Raw genomic sequence first — 22,785 nt, forward strand, 5'->3', positions numbered from 1 at the left:
AAAATAGTTAATATAGAAATTTGTTTGATTTCAGATTCATTCCTACAATATTTGCAGGTATTTATAACTTACAACTTCATTTTTCTTTTATTTGTAAGCATTCCTTTTTAAAAATGAAATTCTTGCTCCCCTTCCTCACCACCTAGGGGAGATACAAAAACAAATCAATTTTCCAAATTTCCAGCATTTTGTGTCTATTGAGTCTGGGTTATTGGTGGTCCCCCCCCAATTTTTTTTTTCAACAACCTTACCAAGCTGGACATCTTAAGAATAAAGAGAACTAGGTGGGCTGGAAAAGGTCATTCTAAATTTATTTTATTTACTTATTTATTCAAATTTGTTATAGCCGCCCAACTTCAATGGACTTTGAACATTGTACCAAATCACCCTAACCCTGAAGACAGATAAAACATAAAACCACAGAGACATCTCAGATGAAAATGATACTAAAAGCAAAACAAATCAAATAAATTAAGAGCCCCAAAATATAATACAATATCCCTGGGCCAGATTATTACATAATATACAATCAGGACATGTATCCATATGAAGGACTGGAATGGCAGTAATACACAAAAAGTACATTTCTAAGTATGCATGTAGCTATAGCTCAATAAAACATAGCATGGAAGTATGGAAGAAGAGGAATTCTTGGAAATTCTTGAAGAATTCTATGATGAATTGCAAGATATGCCAGGTGCAAACTTATAAAAGGATGCAGTGCCTTTAATGGCAAAAGTTGGACAAATATTTAAACTGGCTAAATACAATAGTGTAGGAGGCAGGCTAATAGATTTTTAGAAACATAGTGCTTTGCTTATTGTTAATATCTCCTCCAATGTCAGGCATAAGGAACCAGAAACAACTCAAGGAGATGATCAGAGTGTTATGTTTATTGCTACTCGCTACTGACAGGAATCTCACCAGACTAATGCACTCATTACCTAATTACTAGATAAACACTGTGAAGCTTTAGGGAGGATCATCTTTCAGCCACTTCCTCCCCATCAGTGACTCAAGGCTAGCCAATCTAAACTCCAGATTCCACCACATCTAAGCAATTTAGATGAACAATTTATACATGGACACTACTGACAGGAACCAAACAGACTATATCAGTGATGGCGAACCTTTTGGAGACCGAGTGCCCAAACTGCAACCCAAAACCCACTTATGTATTGCTGGGTGCCAGGTGGGTGTGGCCCACTCGGCGGATGCAGCTACAGTGGGCTTGGCAGACTGGGTGGGCGGTGGCCACTGGATGGGTGTGGCTGCAGTAGTCATGGCAGATTGGGTGGGCATAGCCGGGGTGAGTGTGGCCACCTTGATGTTGCTTATGGGGAGGGACACCTGTGGGAGCCGGGCAGGGTTGGGGGAGATCCAGGGAGTCTGTGGTGGGTGGGATGGTGGGCTCCCCAATGGCGGCTCCAGGCTAGCTGGCCTTAGGCCAGTGATGGTGAATGTTTAGAGACCACATGTGCTGGGGCGATGGCGCGTGCCCACAGAGAGGGCTCCGCATGCCACCATTGGACTATATAATAAGAGATTGAAGATTAAGAGATACAAACTAGTCAATCACTTTCATAGGCTACATGGGTTAGATTTAAGAGAATGTGTACCAAAATACATGATCCAAAAAACATAGAGCATATATTCAGTGTAAATAATTTATTCAAGCTGCTTAATTTATTTGAAATGGAATGCAGACTTTTGGGAAGGGATAATAATCCATTTGAAAACCAAAGACACACACAGAGAGACATACAAACACATGCATTCTAGGGTATATATTCCAAATGTCTTTCATATTAGCTTTCGTGATAGCTAGGAAAAGTTACATGACAAAAATAAAATGACGAATTTGAGCATCAAAAAAGGACAGGGACAGGTATCTCAGTCAATAATATCATCCAGCAGAATATTTTTTTTTTTAAAAGTAAAGTTTAGAATTAAAACTCTTTAAAGAAGATCAGATAAATAGGTCAAACATAGATAGTTTAGGTTAGCATAGGTACCAGAGAACAATTTTGATAGAGGTTAAAAGAAGTTGAAAAGATTACACTGAGACACTTGACAAACAGGGTTGTAGAAGAAAGTATTCACTGAAGTGTTGCACAAATTCCTCACACAACTTTTATTTAAGATCTTAAAAGGAGATTAGAGCAATCCACAGAAATAAAAATGCTAAATAAAATGGGTAAATTTTAGAAAAGGTATAGGGACGTGAACTCCAGGGTGTCCATAAGGGCAGCAGTGCGGGTAAATGGCAACGTTTATGATAACATCATCATACAAATAGCACAACATGTACTAGTGTCAGATATCAAGAGACAAATACACAGTGGCAGCATTTGTACGATGATTCATTGTAAAAGCGTTGTCATTTTGGCTTCATTGTGGATTTCTTTTTTTGAGAAGACTGCTGATACAATCAGATAGTTAATATTAAAAGGGATACAAAAAACTAGAAAAAATGTGTTTGCTTCATTGACCTCAGCAAGGCCTTTGTCTGTGTGGATCATGTGAGAATGTAGAATATATTAAAGCTAATGAGTTTGCTGGAACATCTGATTATTCTCTCTTTGGAATCTTTACAAAGAACAAGGTACCTTTATAAGAAATTCTAAAAAACAGAGTGATACATTCTGATAGCTGCCCCTCTCCCCGTAGTCACAAGATCATATTTTGGGCCTAGCAATTGGCCCGCATGTAAGGACCCGCCTCAGTTGGTCCCCTCAGGAAGTAAGACTCTTGAATCCAGTGCTTTTTTTGTAAAAAAAAATAAAACTCACACACGTCATACAACCCGCCTTGCCTACCCTACAAGGTACCATCCAAAAAAGGTGCCGGAACTCCGTTCTGGGCGTTCTGTGACAAAAAAGGCCCTGCTTGAATCCATATGGTTGAATCAAAAGAACTTTTACTGAGGGAAAGAGGTTGCAGGAAAGCCAGGCAGACTCTGAAAATCCTGCGCAAAGCACAAACTATTTAAGGCCATTGTCCCATGGTCCCATGAACCAAAATTTACGTTTTTGCTGGAAACCAGAGTTTACTTCTAATTATTAGCAAAAAATACTCATAGGGAACAGTGGGTTCACTTAAGGACTGCCACATTCACTTTATGACTGCTGCATTTGCTTAAAGGCTGCTGCAAAATAGGGAGTAAAATCAGGCACAATCACATGAAGACCTACTTAACAACTGTCACAACTTAATAAGTGTAATTGTGGGCTCAGTTATGGTCATAAGTTGAGGACTACCTGTATATCATTTCAATCCATAAGAAGGGTAGACATGGAAGAGATAAGACCTGGATTCAAAACTGGAAGGTGAACGTTATGCAGTTCAACCATGCAGAAAGCATCATGTTGGTTGAAAGTAATAAAAACTAAGAACTGCTTAAAAAGGGAACCACCTGGATTAATGTTAAATATTAAGAAAATAAAAGCAACGCTAATTAATATATTTAGTGAAACCCATATTGACGATGAAGCCTTGAAGCTGGTAGACAGATCTGCTTTCTGGGGACTCAAAAACATATAATTATGGATAATACACTGGAGAAATAAAAAGATCCTAGCAAGAAATGCAACAGCAAACTTTGAGGAGATCATACAGAATAAGGGCCTTTCAACTAGAACTAAGTTCAGAGCAATTGAAATAATGCTGCTCCAGCATTAAGAAATAGCTAGGATACTGGATGCTGAGAAGAGCAAAGAAAAAAAAGAAAAGAACTATCCCTTTGAATTATAGATTTGAATATTGTAAATGTAAGAACAACCAGTCACTCAGTCCTGATCTAATCCAAAAGCTGACTTTAGCATATTTTATACTAAGAGAGGAAGTAGAAACTTATTTATTTTGGATATGTAATGCAAGCAAATGTTGGACCAGAAGCATGATAAAACTTGGCAAGGTTGATGTAACTAGAATAAGAAAGATGGCTGGGTAGGATTAAAGAGATTATTGGCAGCACTTAACTAACAAATAGTCAGTTACCATGATGTTTTGTTTACCCAAGTACATTCTTATGAAAAACCCAAACCTGCCTAACAGAGATAAATATCTAGTAGAAGTATCTACAGCAAGCCAAGATTTTGTCAAAATGATGAAGTGTGCATTGTGACCTCAGAATACAAATTCTGCCCTTTTTCGTGATGCAAAATACAAGAAAGGCAGAGCTCCCACTGCAATATCCCAATGTGCATATCAAAATTTCCCTCCCTCCCTCCCTCTCTTAATGTTACTGCAACCTATTTTCTGTCTATTCACCATTGTTTAAATTACTTATAACAGTTCTTAGGTGCTAATTAATTATTCTTAGATATCTAATTATCAAGAACACTAGATTCCAAATATTCTCAATGTTAAAATAATAATAATATAATGTGGGTAAGGATGCTTTAGAGTAGACTAATAGAAAAAACAGGTGTTACTGGTAACAAACTGATAAGAATACTGGGCAAATTCAAGAATTAATTTTAATTTAAGAATGTTCTATGTGAGTCCCATTGATATCAATGAGAGGACATTATCATGCCTAAATTTGATTGTCTCTGTTCATCAATTCTCCTTAGAAGCTCAGTGATAGTCTTCCTTCAGTGCAAATACATCTTCTAGGTATGCTGTTGTTATTTAGGTTTAATAAAACTTTCAACTTCAATAGGTTCTGGGCAGTGGTGGGATTCAGCTGGTTTGCACCACTTTGACAGAACTGTAGCTAATTTTTTGTTCCCAGGCCCAGAATGGACTTCCGGAAGTGGCATCCACACAGAGAACCAGTTGTTCACATATTTGAATCCCACCATTGGTTCTGGGCGACTTACAAAATATAATACTAAATAAAAACAATTTCAAAAAATGAAGTAAGACAGCACAGATTAAACAACCATTAACACAAAGCATAACCTTCTTTCCCAAATATATGCCATTCTTCTTATATTTCAATTTATTATGACAATTTGCTGTGTTTAAGACTGTCATGCAGAAATAGATCAGAAAGCATTAATATTATTGTTTTTAATTATGGTTTATTTACTCATGACCAAATAAATATATAATTAAGCAACATTTGCTGCCATTCAGTTCCCTAGTTTAATATTTTTGTCCCTAGGACAGGGGTGTCAAACTCGCAACGTTACGACGTATTGTGACTTTTTTCCATTGCCAGCAATGGGGTGGCGCGGTTTTGTCATGACACATCCGGCCTGTGGGCCGGCAGTTTGACACCCTTGCCCTAGGATGTTTTTGGAAAGTAAAGTTGCAGGTGATGAACTTCAGATGCAGATTAAGTAATGAACAGAATAACAGAAACACAAATACCTGCATTGTGATACGTGTCCTCAGATAACTGCAAATTTTGTTTTTACTGATAGATTTTGTTTAATGAATAAAAGCTCAACCAAGCTGATTAAGCAGATAAAACCTAGCTTTAGAAAACTTTAAACTGCATGCATTCACATCAACAAATTACCAAATTACAAAACTTCAAAATTACATCAATTAGAAAATAATAGCATTCAAAGCCATCGAAATGAGAAAACCAGATGTAACTTTCTCCGCCAGATGGGGCTGTTGCCCACATCAAACAGACAAGATTATTTTTCAGCTGGTTTAGGTTGCAAATAGCCTAAAGCCAACAAACTGAGCAGTTGCTTAAAGCAGTGGTTCTTAACCTGGGCGATATTGCCCCCCAGGGGGCGATTTCATTTTTCAGGGGGGTGATGGAACAAAAAGGGGCAATGTGGGGGCAAAGGAACGAAAAGGGGGCGATGGAGCAAGAGGTTTTGGGGACACTTTTGAGACTTTTTCGTACAGTGAATCGCTGTATATCTGTTATACAAAAACATCAGATCGCTCGCTATTAGTGGATTGAATTGTGTTTTCAAATGTTCCTCCAGCTAGCTTCAGTACAGAACGCTGTACGTATGTGAAGACACATCACTTATCTTCATGCGCATTGCGCAGCAGCCTCTACCCATATAGTGGCGCGCCATTGATCAGAATATGGGAGATATGTGAAAAAGACTGGAAATAAATTATTTGCATCGATATGTCCTGATGACAATTTTAAAGAAAACAAAAAAAGTGTTTGTATAAATTGAAGAATTATTTCCTATGTTGTGATTGAGAGGTTATATTGGGGGAGGGGGGCAATGACAACTTCCTCATTGGCTCAAGTGGGGCGATTCATTCAAAAAGGTTAAGAACCACTGGCTTAAAGGAAGGAGGAAACTCAGCTGGGCAAACGTTGATTTACAAATGCTCCCAATTTTACTATGTACTATAGATTCCCCACGATTCCATTGTATAATGGCACTGTAAACATTTCTTGAATCTGAATGACATACAAACAGGAACAATTTGGCAGATCAGATGAACCTTCATAACTTCATACTACAACTGAAAGGTTTACAGAACACACTGTTGGATAAGTGCTTGTATTTGCATTCTTCAATGCATCCATCCCCGAACATGCACATGGTCTTTTTTATGTTCCGAAGTAATATATATTTGGCACTGAGGATATGGCAGCAATTCAACAAATTGATAAAGAAGATAGACACATGCTGCCAGAATCTCTTGTGGAGATGGGCAGCAATAGAAAGTAAATAAATGGAATAAAGAAGTGAAACAGGACTAACTTGTCTATATAGAAGGTCTGATTATTGAACATGAGAACAACTATAGCAATATCTGTTATCTGCAGGATTCTGTTATTAACATCTGTACCATAACAGATGTTACCACAAGCAATTGTGTAAGATCTAGAATGAAAATAGCATCAGAACAACAGCTGTCCCATCAGCTGAAGAAAATATGCAAAACAACGGATGCGATGGAACCACTGATGTTATTGTGCAGTTGGATGTCACCTTGTGCCACAGGAATAAAGCTGGCGATTTGACTCACCATCCGATGTTATTCCTGTTGTTTTTATCCAGATACTATTGGGAGGGAGGGAGGGAGGGAGGGAGGGAGAGAAGTTGATTTTATAGTAGTTATACTAGTGATGAAGTAGCATTTCCTTTTAATTAGACATCATCCAAAGTAGCCTTGTTTAAAAAAAAATCACAAATTAGGCTTTTTTATTCCTCACATGGAAGGAAAGCCAGGTGAGTGAGTACATTTGTATGTACACTTCCTTATATATCAACAATATGTGCACTTTATGCATATATATATAATTCCTACACAGGTCACCACAAAATAGTGGCTTGCCGAGGTCTGACCCCGGCATTGATCAAGACAAATGAACTTATCAGCCCATACTATTTCCAGCCCAGGAAGTATTTGCTCAATATCCTCCTATCATTGTTGAATTCAGCTTTAAGCTTAGGACACCCAGAACTGCTGCTTGTCTCTGAGATGTTTTCAGAAGGTGAATTGAGTGAAGGAAGCCGTGAATGGGATACATATTTTGCCCCAAAAGTATTATGAAAGGGAAATTGTTATGAATACTATGGACTATTCCATTTAAAGTTAGTAAACTGGCAAAGGCCAGAGGGAATAGACAGAAAGGGAGGGAGAAAATGACCAACAGAGCATAAAGCAAATAAAGAATGAAGCAATCTACACCAGAAGCTACCATTAAGTAAAACTTGCACATTAAGCAAAACTTAATTCAGCAATCACAACAACAACCAGTGACATAGCTCAGATAGAAGGAGTGCTATAAATAAGAGGATTGGACAAGAAATTGATTGGAGAAAACAATATATGTACTGTACATAGAACATCTGAACCTGCAGCTCATTCCCTCTTCAATTTGATCAATTGCTTGATAAGAATTTGGTGACAATATGAAAGTAAAAAAGTATGTATATGAAAGTGCTTTAGCAAAGTTTATAGGTAGTCCTTGCTTACTGACTGCCTCATTCAGCAATCCTTTGAAGTTATGATAGTACTGCCCTTCAGTCATGTGATGATCACTCAGTTGGTATGCATTGTTCAGTGCATGATCTTCTATTTTAATTCTTCTCTCCTTGAAGAGCAGAGAGATTGGAGAGGAAGAGATTACAACAGAGTAAGCAGGCACACAATGGGAATGTACAGCAAAAGCAATGTGCTTGTGCCAGTAGCTGTGAGAGTGTTATGCAAACAGCCTGGTGTATTCCCTATTATGTGCCTGCTAACTCTCTTGTAATCTTTTCTTGTAAATTCCAATGAATGTAAATACAAACATTAATTCCCTTCTTGTTAATTACATAGTGCTGGGGTGAGCATTCCAAAAGATGGGGGAAGAAAGAAGAGGAAACACAGTTGTAGTCATGTGATTTCTCACTTTGCAACTGCTTCATTTAATGACAGAGCTGCCAATCCCAATTGTGGTTGCTACATAAGGACTACCTTTTTTTTTTCTGTTTATGACCCTTTAATCCCTTTATTCAGAGTGGAGTCAAGGCAATGAGTGCAGTTGAGCATTTACTGGCCAGATGTCCTTACTGATACCTACATGGAGTTTGCAGCAGATATTGTCTCCTTGCATCCTGATAGAGAAACATCTACTACTTCCTAAGATTGAACTCTCAACCTTCCGAGTGGGAGGCAAGCAATAGTAATAACACTTAGACTTATATACCGCTTCACAGTGCTTTACAGCCCTCTCTATGTAAACTGCTTAGAGAGGGCTGTAAAGCATAGCATACTGCCCCTAACAATCTGGGTCCTCATTTTACCAATCTCGGAAGGATGGAAGGCTGAGTCAACTTTGAGCCAATGAGACTCGAACTGGCAGTCAGCAATCAGCAGAAGTAGCTGCAGTACTGCATTCTAACCACTGTGGCACCTCAGTTCCTCACCTCTAGGCCTCCGTGCCATTCTAAATGATGATTACCTATATTATACTCATAAAGCTAAGGGTTAACAAACAAATCTTTGTGTGTTGTCTTGTCATTTTAGTATGGATCACCCATTCTTCTTCTATCCCTGAGAGGTTAAGATTTTGTGGAAAGGGTATTCTCTTCACATAATTTCTTGACCACTGACCAAGACTATGTCTCAAGATGTCAGCTGTTCACAAACCATGGAGCATAGCAAGTGGGGAGAGCTGGTTACATGTGCCTCAGTGGATGGCAAAAGGAAAACTGAGAGATTATGTGAGATATAGTGTTTCATAGTTATATTGGAAAGATAATAGAAGGGACATAATCTCAAAAACATATATCCAAAAGACTCACTTGTTAGACAGTTTTTCAGTTCCTACATAAAGGGTATTCCTCATGAGACCAGCTCGAGTTCCCATGAAGGCTATCTGCACACCATCTTCAGTTTCACTGTTACAGAATAAAAATGAGAGTTGTATAAGCAAGTGAGAGCAGAAATCACTGAAAAGCTGGCTGAACCTCCTTTGTGCTGTAGGATTTGAAGTCAGGGAACAGATTGGATTTTACAGTAATCAACACGCTTTCTAGGCAAGATCACAAGTTCAATTCTCAGCAATTCTGGATAAAGCCAGATCTGTACCCAAATGGCAGTGGGATCCAGGACATGGCCCTTCAAAGGAATGAAGACTGAGGGAGGGTCCCAATGGCCAAAGGTGATAATTTGTACAATACAGGTAAAAACCAAGCTGCTGTTGATCATTGATTTTGTATCAAATGAACTTTTTGAACACTATTTCTGGACAGGTACAGGTAGAGTGCATTGCAGCAGTCTAAAGATGGATTGTTTCAAAATCTCTCTTAGCTCAAGACGTGTGTATTTACTTGGACATGGTGAGGGCCAAAGTTGTCCAATAGGCTTCCATAGGTGCTGTAACTACGGCATCGAAGAGAACTTGTTGAACCAACTCTTCATCACCTAGATATGGGAAAGAATGGTAAGAAAGAAAGGCAATCACCACACAAACATTGGAGTTGAAATCCAAAGCCTACAGACGACATAAGGATGGGGACTTGATTTATGTGTTTAGCTGTACATTTAGAATCTTGGGAAACAGGACAAGGGGATTAATGACATTAAACTATAACCAGGTGGCAGAAGCCCTGCTTCATTTTACATGTGTACTATGCATGCAACATGAGTTAAAAAGAAGTGAGGCTTTCAATCACCCAGTTTCAGCTGCCACAGTGATGTTATTGTCACCCCAGCAATGGATGGTCTTGTATGAAGGCCCTGAAAACTGAAACTCTTTGAACATCCCCGTCTATCCAAAGTATATTCCTGAGGTTTAAGGCTGAAGCCATCAGAAAGAATCTTGAATTGCAATAACAATAAATCTGTTCCTAGAATTTCAATTTGGATCTTGTTTTAAATTCATCCATCCATTTCCCCCCCCTCCTTTCTCCATTTGCTCCATGGAATTATCAGGAGCTGAACTTTCACACTGAAAAAATGGATGAAACCTTAAACAATGTATTAGTATAATTCTCCCTGAAATTTCATCCCAATAAATAACTTTGCTGGTTTGGGAATGACACATGATATACTTCCCTAGGTCAGAGACTAACTATGCTGACTGGAGCAAAGCCTGAAAAAGTAGTTTTGTAGGCAAATTGAATCAAGGAGATCAAAGAAACAGAGACCATGGGAAATGTGAGTTTAGAAAGGTTTACATTAAAATCAGATGGGAGCTATACCACACCTGAAGTTTCTAGCTATTCAGCAATGATATTCAACAGTACAGTTTTAGTTACAAGGACAGACAATATGATCTGATGGACCAATTCATATAAGAAATTGAATGATAAAAGGTAAATGTTGTCATCTGCCAGGTTTAACTTGAATTGAGTTGAAGTTGCTAATTCTTTTTTTTTGTAAATATTTTATTAATTACAAGTTTTACAATCATAAGTACTTAATAAATAATTCGGTGTCTGGGTTCCTTTATCATTAAGTGGTATATATTAACTTTCCCTCAAAATCCAATACTACACCATCCAGTTTTTCCCTGATGCTCTCTTCTTCCAATAATAATCATTCCCCCCCATTATACAATTACTGCTATTAATACCTATACAATTAAATATAAACATCTTCATCACATGTTTCTAATGTTACACATAATGTCAATAATATCAGTTTATAATATCTTGTCTAGCCAAAACATATCTCAAACTTATTTGCAGAGTTCCCTTATTCAATCCATATCCTGTTTTTTCTCTCTTTTTTAATTTTAATTTCCCATCAATATTCAAAATAACTTTATCAATTATCATTTTTCTCATAATTAATTACATTTGGATAACTAAAAGCTTTCCTTATACTGATTCTCTTAGTATTTTCATATTTCTCATCTTACAGAAAATTATGCTATCCTAGTTACAAATCACATCCTTCTATTTTACAATGGTCCTTTTATTTCTAATAATTGTCTATTCTTTTAATCATATTCAAACATCCATTAGATGGTATAATACCTCATCTAATTAGTCAGGACCTCTATTTTCTTCAATCTTACTCTAGCTTTCTTCCTTTGCCAAATAATTTTGCAAGTCAGTACATTTAAGTCACCAAGTATTTCTTCCTCTGTTTCTGTATAGATTATTTGGAATAAAAAAGACAATTTAATTAAAGTGTTTTTGTAAAAACACTTAATCCATTTATATTCATTAAACAGCCTCCATTTTCTTTCTCCTTCAGTTTCTTTTTCAGTTTCTTGTTCCCCAGTTTTCAGCATTTTTCCTGACAGCTGTTATTTATTCTATCATTTTTTCTTCCTTGTCCTCAAATATGATCAGAAGTCTTGAAAAGTAAAATATCTTTCCCATTTCTGGTATTATATCTGGGTCTTCCAAATTTTATTTATCTGCGCCTGTCTACTGGTTTCTTCTTTTGAATCCTCTATCTTTATGTCAGTTTCCTCTATTTTTTCTTCTGGCTTCTGAGTTGCTAGTTCATTCTTTATGGTCATTTTCTGAACGTTTTTTGCTTGTAAGTTTGAGTTGGAAAGTTACTCATTTATGTTATTTAAATTATTTTTAGTCTCCCTATAATTTAAAACAATTGTTTCTTGAATTAATTTCAACATGGAAATAATTTCTTTCTGAAGTCCATTTACATTTTCTTCTTGATTTCCATGTTTCTTCCAAAAACAAATAGTCCAGAAGCAACTTTCCCACTGTTTCTTAATATTTCTTGATAATTATTGAAACTAAAAGACAGTCAATATTTGTAACCCAGACTGGCCAATTTAGAATGGTTTATTGTCTCCTTCATACAGACAAAACAGCTCAAGAATTTTTTTTCCCCTTTTCACAGCTGTTATTTACAAAAGTGAAAGTTTCCAGAAACAACAAAGAGCCTTATCTATGTCTGGGCTTTGTGCCAAATTTCCTTTAAGCATAATAAATTGTAATGCCAAGGTTCACCACATCCAACTTCCAGCTTTTAAATCCAAACCTATTTCACCAATTTTCCAAATATCTTTTCAAATATAAAGTCTTAAAAATACTTTTAGTCCCCAAATTTGTCAAAGCTGTCTCTATCTTAAATCTAAATTAATCTTGTAGTTTTCTCTAATTTCCTCTGAAGAAAGTTATTCACTGCTTCTCTTTTCCTGAGAAAAAGGAGTGGAAATTCCCCTTCTCTCTATCATCTGGGGATTCTTTGCTTTGGGAGTTCTTTTTTCCAGGAAAAAAATTTAAAGTTATAAAGAGCACTTTGTTCTCACCCAGTTCCATTGTGTTGTTCAGAAGTTGCTAGTTAGTGCTTATCTTGGGTTGTTGGTGGCTTCTGGTTGGCCACATAAATGCATCCAGTCTTTCTTCCGCCGGTTTGAAGAGCTTTCTCAGATCAAACGGAATGGCTGCTGCCCCGAGAGTCCCCTTCTTCTTCATCGCCTCTCCAGGGTGACTTTAGACCCTTTTAAGGGTCCCCAGCAGAGTGAAATCAGATGTGGAAAACAGAACCCCATTTTCCTGCACCCATTACACCACAACCTCTAACCCAGAAGTGTGAAGTTGCTAATTCTAATTTGCAAGTAATTTGAAAATCAAGGAAAAGCCATAATGAACGATGATTAAGCAACATGCTGATTATATACTGTACATGTTTATCTTGTAGAAAAAATAATTAAAAAGGGATATGATTGTCACTACCAGTTATTTGAAAAGATGTCACATAGTTGTTGGAGCAATTTTAGTGTTTTGCTATCTCAGAGAATAGGAGACAATTCAGGAAACAGGATTTAGAAACTCTTAGTAATTTGGACTGTGAAACATTGGAACAAAGTGTCTCAAAAGATGGTGGAGGAGCTTATATCAATGCTTTTAAGCAAAGTACTTCATTAAGCCCTATTGAAATATCCTGGAATATGGCCACTGTGGAATTATTTTTGGATGAACCAATTTGGTATCTTCACAAGACTGTTCCTAACAGTTTAGGCAAAGTGGTTCAGAGGAACACTGATTAATAGCTATATGTTTTCATACTCACATTCAAGGTCAGGTTCTTCTGCTGTAATAAAACGGATTACAGCCTCCAACTGACTTAGCTTCCTATGAGCTGGATCAATATCTGTAACACAATAAATCCTAGGGGAAGGAGAAAGAAAGAACAAGAGAGTGTTGGCACATATTCTCCTTTCAGGGTCTCTCCTGACACACATAAGACTAAGCATAAAATATACCTTTTCACTATCACTATAGAGAGAAGTTAAACAAGTGAACAGGAAACAGCTTAGTTAGCCCATTGATCATCATCCATCTTACCATATTCCAATATGGGCAATTGTTTAAATTACTCTCTTATCCCAATAAGAATGTAAGAAAACAGAATGCTCTAATCCAGAAGACTGTCACACGGGGCATCCAGGATCGAAATACAGCCTTCATATGTGGTGCACATGCGCAGTACACATGCAAAACACTGAGGATTCAGACTCATCTTGACTTCTTTTTTGATTCCCCACTGTCCTAACTTTAAAGAAAAAAAAGGGTAATAAATTTATTTAGGCCCTAGGATTACCGGGTTCTGATATATAAATAATAATAATAAATGGTAGAGTAAATTTTACATCTGATTAATATTACACAGGGATGTGAACGCTTGTGCTGTGCTTTGAAACTGAAAGGCAAATAATGCTTCAAAAGGCATAGAATCACTCATGTACAATAGCACCCATTGGTAACTCTTTAAATTAGTTGTGTCTATTCTAGGATTCTGTGACCACCCTTTGCAGCATAATCCAGGGAAAAGACATATTTGCTTTAAGCAGTGGCAATAGGTGTAGCCACTTGCATTTTGGTGCAGTTCAGAACAGAATCCAAAGGGTTACACGGCCCAAATGAACAGGCATGAAGATGTGAACCAGCCTTGCACCTAACTCAAGCATAGGTTTAAGGGAGCGTCAATTGTTCCAGGAGACAGTGTTTCGCTACATTCTTGGGCAAAATTCTTTTCTCTGGTGTATTTAATATCCTTTAATTGACAAAGATTTAGCTGAGCTGTTTAGCTTCTACAGAAACATTTTCCCAAGGCCTCAATTGCAAGGACCCAATGCAAAGTGTTCATCTTTCCCAGACATGAATGATCAGAAAAAAATATCTTACCACTCATTGGCTAAGGTCAAATCTGGCTGCAGAAGGTCATGCAAACCTGAAATGAAAAGGTTATGGCATTGTTATGACCGTGATTACTTCTTTGTGGCAAACTTGCTTAACACACAAAGTTTTCCACAAGAAATTTCCATTTGTATTGAATGAAGATTCAATCTCTGGAGGATAACAGAAATGAGGGTGATGGTTAAGACATTGTGTAATGGGAATATATACACCAAGAATTTTGTTTGGGTGGGGAGGAGAAATTACCTGATTGGATATCTTATGTTGTACACACACACACACACACACACACACACACACACACACAGAGAGAGAGAGAGAGAGAGAGAGAGAGAGAGAAATACAATTTACAATTTTGATTTAGACGCAACATAGATATGAGGATTCTCAAGTACCAAATTCCAATACTTAAATTATAATAGATGTCATATAGTGGGAATGAAGTTCAGTAAAATGGGAAGAACTGTCCTATTACTTCAGTCTACTCAGAAACAGCAAACGCTGCTTTGTTTTGATAAAAATATTACTCTATAAAGCAGTGGTTCTCAACCTATGGGTCGCGACCCCATTTGGGGTCGATCGACCATTTCACGGGGGTCACCAAACAAGGCTGTCCGCCATTTTTTTCCCTTTTCTGGCGGGCGCCTTACCTCCCTTGGGCTGGGCCAGCTGGTGGCCCAGCCAGTGGTCAGCCTGCTCCGTCTCTGCCGCTTGCCAGCTACGCCTCGGCCGGCGCAGGGAGCAGCACCACGCATGCGCGGCGCTCCCGGGCAGGGAAAGTCCTCGACTTATGACTGATTGGGTAGTCCTTGACTTACGACCGGTTTAGTCCTCGACTTATGACTGGGTTAGTCCTCGACTTACAACCGGTTGGGGGTCGCGGCATTAAAAAGGTTGAGAACCACTGCTATAAAGGGATTGAGGCATCCTGTACTTTGCCTCATAGACAAAACCAATTAAAGTGGCAAATGAATCTGACTGTTTGATACCACAGACCTCGGCACATCCATTTTGCAGAAAAGGTTACTGACATTAGGACTGGATATGATACACAACCCTGAGAAAAGGGAACAGTGAAAACTTCATAAACACACAGTGGGAGCCTTTCCAAGAAATATTTGGGTTTCAGGGGTGATAAATTAGTATGTTGCCATATTTTCATTTTTTAATTTTATTAGTACTTTTCTTCTCCCTCTTTAAATATGTAGGAAGCTGAGTTCAATAATCATTTTCTACTCTGTCAGGTTAGCAAATAAATACCTAAAGAGAGATGGAGAGGGTAGCCAAATAAAAACACTATTAAAACCTAGCTAGGGTACAAGAAAGTGTTCTCCAATATTTCTCATACAAGACTTTTACAGAACTGTGCCATATAACCAACCTTCTTCCACTGAAGTGTCCCCAAGCAGCGTGTATTCACCATATCCTCGTGACAGAACAATTCCCAAGCTGTGAGTTGGGGTGGGGGAGTAGGGGACAATAAGGAAATAAAAAAGAATATTATGAAAGTCTATCTCAGCCTTCATTGGTGTGGCATTAAAAAGATAAAGGTTTTCCTGTCAGTCATATTCAACTCTCGGGCACAGTGCTCATCTTCGTTTCATGGCTGAGGGAGCCAGCATTGTATGAAGACAATTTCCGTGGTTATGTGACCAGTATGGCTCTATGCCAGGGGTAGCAACCTTGGCTCTTTTATGACTCGTGGACTTGAACTCCCAGAATTCTTGAGCCAGCCATGCTGAGGGGAAAGGGAGAGGTTCCCAAGCTGAGCCATGCTGGCTCAGGAATTCTGGGAGTTGAAGTCCACGAGTCATAAAAGAGCCAAGGTTGCCTACCCTTGCTCTATGCCAAAGGCTTATGGAATGCTGATAACTTCCTATCAAAGTGGCACCTATTTATCTACTCGCGTTTGCATGTTCTTGAACTGCTAGGTGGGCAGGAGCTGAGGGCAAGTAATGAGATCTCACCCCATTGTGCAGAGCTTAACACCAGCTGACAAGTTCAGCATTTTTAATTGCTGAGCTATGGCACCCCATTAACCAGATGCATTAACCCTGAAATCACAGAATTCCCAGCCAACTTACAATTTAAACAGCAAAATAATAAAATGGAAAATCAGAGCATCCAAACAACATTAATCATCATAACAAAATACTAATAGGTCCCTATCTGAAGCAATGAGAGAACAATTGTGTTTTTAAAGATTTCTGGAATGACATTAGAGGAGTTAGACAAATTTTGGTGGGGTTTATTATTTCAGAGGAAAGATGCTTCCTAGGTCCTAATGGCGGGCATTGTTTGATTGAAAGGAACTGAACTGTACCTATTTTGCCTGATCTTTTTAGATGGGCAGCAACCCTGGTAGGTGGTCTCCCAAATAACCTGGCCTGTGACATGAAGGGCTTTTTAAGTGCTAACCAACACCTTGATTGTACCCAGAACCCCATCATCCTTCTCTTTTTCCTCCACTATGAATTGTGAGAACTCAGGCTTTTAATTGACAGGTATAACAACTGAGTTTTTTGGATCTTCAATATCTACAGCATCTTGAAATTCTCTTGATGAATTTGGTTTTATTTCTACAGGTATGAAAAATGGATTCACTAAGTGAGTGAACTGGGGGACTTAAACGGGGAAAGTTAATCCATCTTTTTCTCTACAGGACTTCCATAAAGAAACAGGGCCTCCAAAAGCTTTGTAGATTATTCCTTTTCAGAGCCATTCCTATGGCTCCAGAAGTCAAATTCTCATTCTTTCTTCCTTTTTCTCTCTTACGTGTTGCTATTTTTCTAAAAAAGCCAACTGTATCCAGCCTAATGCATCTGTTATTTCTTTTGACATCCTGGTACCATCCAGGTATAATTGCATAACTGGATTACAAAAATAATATAAAAAGTATAACTGGACTATAATTCCAATGTTTTCCAGCCAACAGGATCACTGGCCATGCCAGTTGGGAATTTTGGACCTTATAATCTCAAATTATTTTGATGGCATCAGGTTGATGAAGGTTGACCAACTGAATTGAATTGACTCTGTAGGATCCTGGGTGGAGCAATCTTTTTGTTACCTAAGGCCATCTGAATAGTAATGCAAAACATTTAATTTGATCTCCCTCTGTGGAATCTGCTCACTCACCTAAATGGAGTGCGGCTAATATGAGTGAAGAAATAGTCATTAGTGAGGAACAGAATCCTTTTCTGAGAAAACAAAAAAGAAAAGAAAAAAAATATCAGGAATGCTAAACTGTAACTGCAGAGAAAACATACACCTTACACAAAGACATACACATACAGACACACAGACACATACAGAAAGAGAATAATGCAACTAGAGAAGAAATGTAGCTTGTCTTTTATATCTGCTTACTCGCTTAAAAAGAGTCCTGCTCCTTCTTGTTACAAAGTTGGCATGTAAAAAGAAAGGCTTAATTTTGTTGTACATCATCAAATGAGTGCTGAAACTAGGTCATCATATATTAAGAATCTCATGATTAGGGCAGTCTCCCAATTAAATAAATCTTACATTGTAGCATTTTATCTACTGAGAATTAAGACACACTCAGTTTGGTAGATCCAGTCCTAAGTAAATGTGCAGGGGACTGCAGACTTTATCAATTAATTGGATGAATTTTAATTATATAAACCTGAGTAGACTGAACAAGAAAAAAGTATGGTTAATTGAGTTTTAAGTGACTTACCAGAAGAGGCTCTAATGTTTTAAAAAAAATATTCTGTTGTTGGTGTGAGATGGCGAGGAAAAAAAAATTGGAGACGTTTCTACTGAGATAGTATCTGTTTTTATGAGGTCTTGTAGTACAACGAATACAACAAACAAGCTGTACAATAAATCGACTTTATGTTGTACTGTTACTTAAGATTCATGTCTTTTAAAGTGAATATGAATAATACAACATCTCTTTAATTGTCTGTACATACTTTTTCATAATATATCAGTGTCTAATAATCTGTATGTTTCATCAGCCCACCATCTGCAGAGATTGCTCATCATCTACATTAGGAGGGTATTGTCTGAAAGTCCACAATAATAACTTAAAATTTAAAATTGTTTATGGGCCTCAAAACATGAATGAATCTGACAATTTCTCCCAATATAAACAGTCCATTGGTAGAAATAAGTTGATAGGCTGGTCCAAGATCTCTGTGACATCAGACCCAGATAAATTGCATCAAGACAGGAAGGCAACAAAATCACTATAGAGTAGGGGTGTCAAACTCGCCATGTCACGTGACATGACGTGACGTATCATGACTTTTTCTCCATTGCCAAAGCTGGGGTGGTTGCGGTTTCGGCATGACACATCCGGCCCATGAGCTGGCAGTTTGACACTCCTGCTATAGAGGTTCAGAACGAGAACCTGTGAGAATGAGAATCTGAGGAGGAAAAGATAGACTACAAATATTCATAGTTGGGATGGATAAGGAATACTGGAAATACTTGGGATATTAGATCATATAGAACAGTGGTTCTCAATCTTTCTAATGCCGCGACCCCATAATAAAGTTCCCCATGTTGTGGTGACCCCCAACCACTTATACATCACCGGGTGCCAGGGGCGTGGCCAAAGAAAAGGGGAAAAAAAAGGCGGACAGCCTTGTTTGGCGACCCCCATGAAATGGTCGTTCGACCCCAAATGGGGTCCCGACCCACAGGTTGAGAACCACTGATATAGAAGCATGGATCATTTGACTTTCATCCTGAAATGGGGCAGTGCCAAGCTTTCTTTAGCTATTATGACCTACAGTCACCATTCCTTTCAAAAAGACAAACCTCTCCTTTGGAGAAAAGGAAGCAGGAAAGAAGAATTTTTGGGGGAAAGACTGTTCCATAAGGGGAATACCACAGCAGAGTAAGCATGTTGCCTGGGAACTAGCAAATGTAAATACCTGGCTGATGGCATCTGGACCATGCCTTCTTTGCAAAACCTGATGGGGCAAGCTGATGAAAGATGGTCTCTCAAATACAGGTTGTCCTTGACTTACAACAATTCATTTAGTGACCATTCAAAGTTACAACACACTGAAAAAAGTGTCTTATGACCACCTTTCACACTTATGACTGCTGCAGCATCCCCATGGTCACAAGATCAAAACTTGGACGCTTGGCAACTGGTACATATATTTATGATGATTACAATGTCCTGGGGTCATGTGATCAGCTTTTGTGACTTTCTGACAAGCAAAGTCAACAGGGAAGCCAGATTCACTTTAACAACCATATTACTAACTTAACAAATGCAATGATTCACTTAACAACTGGGGCGAGAAATGTCGAAAAATGGGGCAAAACTCGTTTAACAAATATTTCACTTAGCAACATCAATTTTGGGCTCAATTGTGATCGTAACTTGAAGACTATCTGTACCCTGGTCCCATGCCATGAAGCGCTTTAAAGGATAAAATCAGCACGTTGATCTGGTAGATTAATCTTTTTTTGTAAGAAAATATAAGAGGTCATGAGGGCGTTGCCCTCTGTTATGAGCTGGCAGTTTGACACCCCTCCTCTAGGGTGAGGGTTTTTTTTAAATTGGGGGTGATGGGTGGGAGTGTGAAGGATGCCAACAAAATGGGAGATGGACTCTCCATTCTGCTTGCATCAACTAACATTGTAACATCTTTGCACAGCACACTGGGCATTTTGTGAATTCACATCCACAATACCAAAGGAATCTTGCTAAGTAGGATGAGCTGTGGTAAATAATACGGTCTCAGCACTGTTTCTTTGTATACCTTGATACATGACTTGATGAGCAATGCACTTCTTATCAGAGAATCAGATGGAAATGGAAAAAAAGAGACTGGCTACAGCCTTCAAGGCTGTTCTGCCCCTGCTTTAATGTCCTTGAAATACGTTACACAGATCAATGCTCTGCAGCTGGGCTACATGAAATGACAGATAGGCTTGAGATGGAAGTGTGACAGAGAAGGTGACAAGCTGTAGGATAACCATCTCAGTCCTTGTGGCTGTAGTCACATGGGCTGCTTTTCTTTTTCTCCTTCACCTAAATATCATTCTTCCCTTTTGTTGGTTAAACATGAATCCTCAACATCCCGGAAACCCCATCTAGTACAATGACAGCAGGCATCAAAGGAGTTGAGGCTAAATTGTTCATGTTTTGGAAAGGCAGATCGATCCTGCAGGCAGTTACGTGAGCTGACTGCCAGCTGAGCATTTCAAAAATATCTCAGCTAGCTTATTTAATTAGCCAAGCATGGCCAGCCTGACGCTCTCAAAAAAAGAAAGAAAGAAAGAAAGAAATCTGTGTGGGTTGCCATATAATGTTGAGTGGTTCCCCCATTTTCTGTGTTGCTGGAGAGGAAATAGCTTGGTTTAAATGACCCCCCATAATATTCCCTCCAGGGGTCCCAAGCCCTCCTGCTTTTCTATTGCTGTTAACATTTGATTTTATGATTTTTAGGTACCACAAGGTCACAGCAAGTGTCACCATCTAACCAATTTGGCTGATCTGGAAAAAAACTAAGCAGGACCAGGTCCAGCTGGGACATAGATTGGAGACCACTCAGAAATCAAGAGTTTCTAGGGTAGGGTGGAAAACTAAAGGGAAAATGGGAAAAAAAATTCCAAGGCAGTGGTAATGCTGCCAAGAAAACTACACAAACATACCTGTGGAGTCAACGTTTTGGATTCAAAGAACACCAAGAAAATCGCAATAGATTTACATTTATTTTTAGGCTGTACTAAGGTGCCTATTTTACGCAGGCACACACACACAAGCACTCTTCATGGAGCAGAATTTCCTCATAGTACCTTTTCTCCTTCAGTATAGTTTTTGCCTGAATATTGAGGGGAATTGGTGAACTATGTCATGCATTTAGCTTCACGCTGAAACTTGATCCATTTTTTAAAAAACCCAGTCTTAATGTTAATTAATGCAGTCAAGGAGGCACTTTGTATTGCCTGAAAGCTTACAAAATTAGAGAAATGTCAAATAGTTTCAAGTATTTGGGGGCAGGAGGTGATGTAATATTAACAGGAGTGAATAAAATGTCTCCACAGAACCCTGCTTTGCTAACCTTTAAAATAATTTTCAGTACAGTTGGAAATGGGGAAGAATATAAACTTAACTAATCAATTCCAGGGAGGATGTGAAATTTAGATGAATCAAAAAGCAAAGCATGAAGAAGTTAAAAAAGGTTAGTGCGGCAAGAGAGAAAAACTAATACTACTTTTTAAGAGTACTGACATATATTTCTTCAACTTTTTTTTCTAGTTACACAGACTTTGGAGGATTTTCTATTCTTTCAAAACCTCTATGCATTTATTTAACTTAAGGGGGCAGCTGGCCAAGCAAATCATCTCAGTGCATGCGTGTTATAGACTCCATAGAAAACTTTCCAACTCACAGTGTTTCTCAACCTTGACAATTTTAAGGCATGCGAACTTCAACTCCCAGAATTTCACAGCCAGCATTGCTGGCTGTGGAATTCTGGGAGTTGAAGTCCACATGCCTTAAAATTGTCAAGTTGAGAAACACTGAAGAAAAAGTATGTGCCTCCAGTTGAAGAGATGCAGGTGAAAAAAAAAACAATAATTGAAAACCCAAGTCATAATGAGATGAAGGAGCAATAATGACAAAAGAGTAAAAGACCTGAAAGTAGGTAAGGGAGAGCTAATAAGGGGCCAATAAATGTCGTATGGCATTTAATGATGACATATTTAATTTAGGAAATGTCATGATGCCTAAATGCATTAATAGAAAGGTATAAAACATTTCAATTTGTACCGAACAGAAAGGGAGATATTGAAGCCTCTCCTTTTAATCTACCCTAGAAGGGGGTGGGGCTTTGATTGCACAATTGCAGCACCTATTATTGATTTGTTTGACCCTTTGTGGACACCTCTGCCCTGAACTCTTGATATGCACACCTGGACAAGATTTATTAGCACAAAAGTCTCCAGAATTTTAGGAAATATTTCCATTCCTGAATCTACAGTCTTCAAATACCACTGGATTTTAACTGATCATATGTTTCTGCAGCAGCTACTGATAAATTAAGCCTCTGTTGATGACAACTATGACTAAAATGGATATTGTTCTCTTGTTTACATCTTTTCTCTGCCTCCTAGGGAAACTCTGTGTTCCTTTTACAGATGAAGAGAGAATAAAGATATGGCTAAGTTTATATTTCTGAAACGGCCTTCATGATTTCAGTCTTCTAAATCTCCTGCTATTGTCATGTATCCGATAAAGCTAATCTAATTATGCTGATGTGCTTTGGGGATTTTAGGATACTTTCAC

The 22,785-nt window shown here is 38.2% G+C and overlaps 1 protein-coding gene across 8 annotated transcripts in view; it reads right to left on the minus strand.

Annotated features, from left to right (window-relative positions):
- CACNA2D4 (calcium voltage-gated channel auxiliary subunit alpha2delta 4) overlaps nucleotides 1–22,785 on the minus strand; it is a 170,241-nt gene that overhangs the window by 101,314 nt on the left and 46,142 nt on the right. For all 8 annotated transcript variants that reach the window (XR_005558608.1, XM_039358511.1, XM_039358668.1 and 5 more), the window contains 6 exons: nucleotides 17,643–17,704; nucleotides 15,886–15,953; nucleotides 14,493–14,538; nucleotides 13,378–13,475; nucleotides 9,708–9,801; nucleotides 9,180–9,275 (listed from right to left, as the gene is read on the minus strand). Coding sequence is in view for 7 of the 8 variants with exons in the window: in XM_039358511.1 (XP_039214445.1) it covers nucleotides 9,180–9,275; nucleotides 9,708–9,801; nucleotides 13,378–13,475; nucleotides 14,493–14,538; nucleotides 15,886–15,953; nucleotides 17,643–17,704 (464 nt within the window). In the remaining variant the exon portion in view is untranslated. The remainder of the gene's footprint in view (nucleotides 1–9,179; nucleotides 9,276–9,707; nucleotides 9,802–13,377; nucleotides 13,476–14,492; nucleotides 14,539–15,885; nucleotides 15,954–17,642; nucleotides 17,705–22,785) is intronic.

Source organism: Crotalus tigris, unplaced genomic scaffold (genome assembly GCF_016545835.1).
Source record: "Crotalus tigris isolate CLP2741 ecotype Arizona unplaced genomic scaffold, ASM1654583v1 scf7180000017541.2806704, whole genome shotgun sequence".
In the NCBI taxonomy this organism is placed as follows: Eukaryota; Metazoa; Chordata; class Lepidosauria; order Squamata; family Viperidae; genus Crotalus; species Crotalus tigris.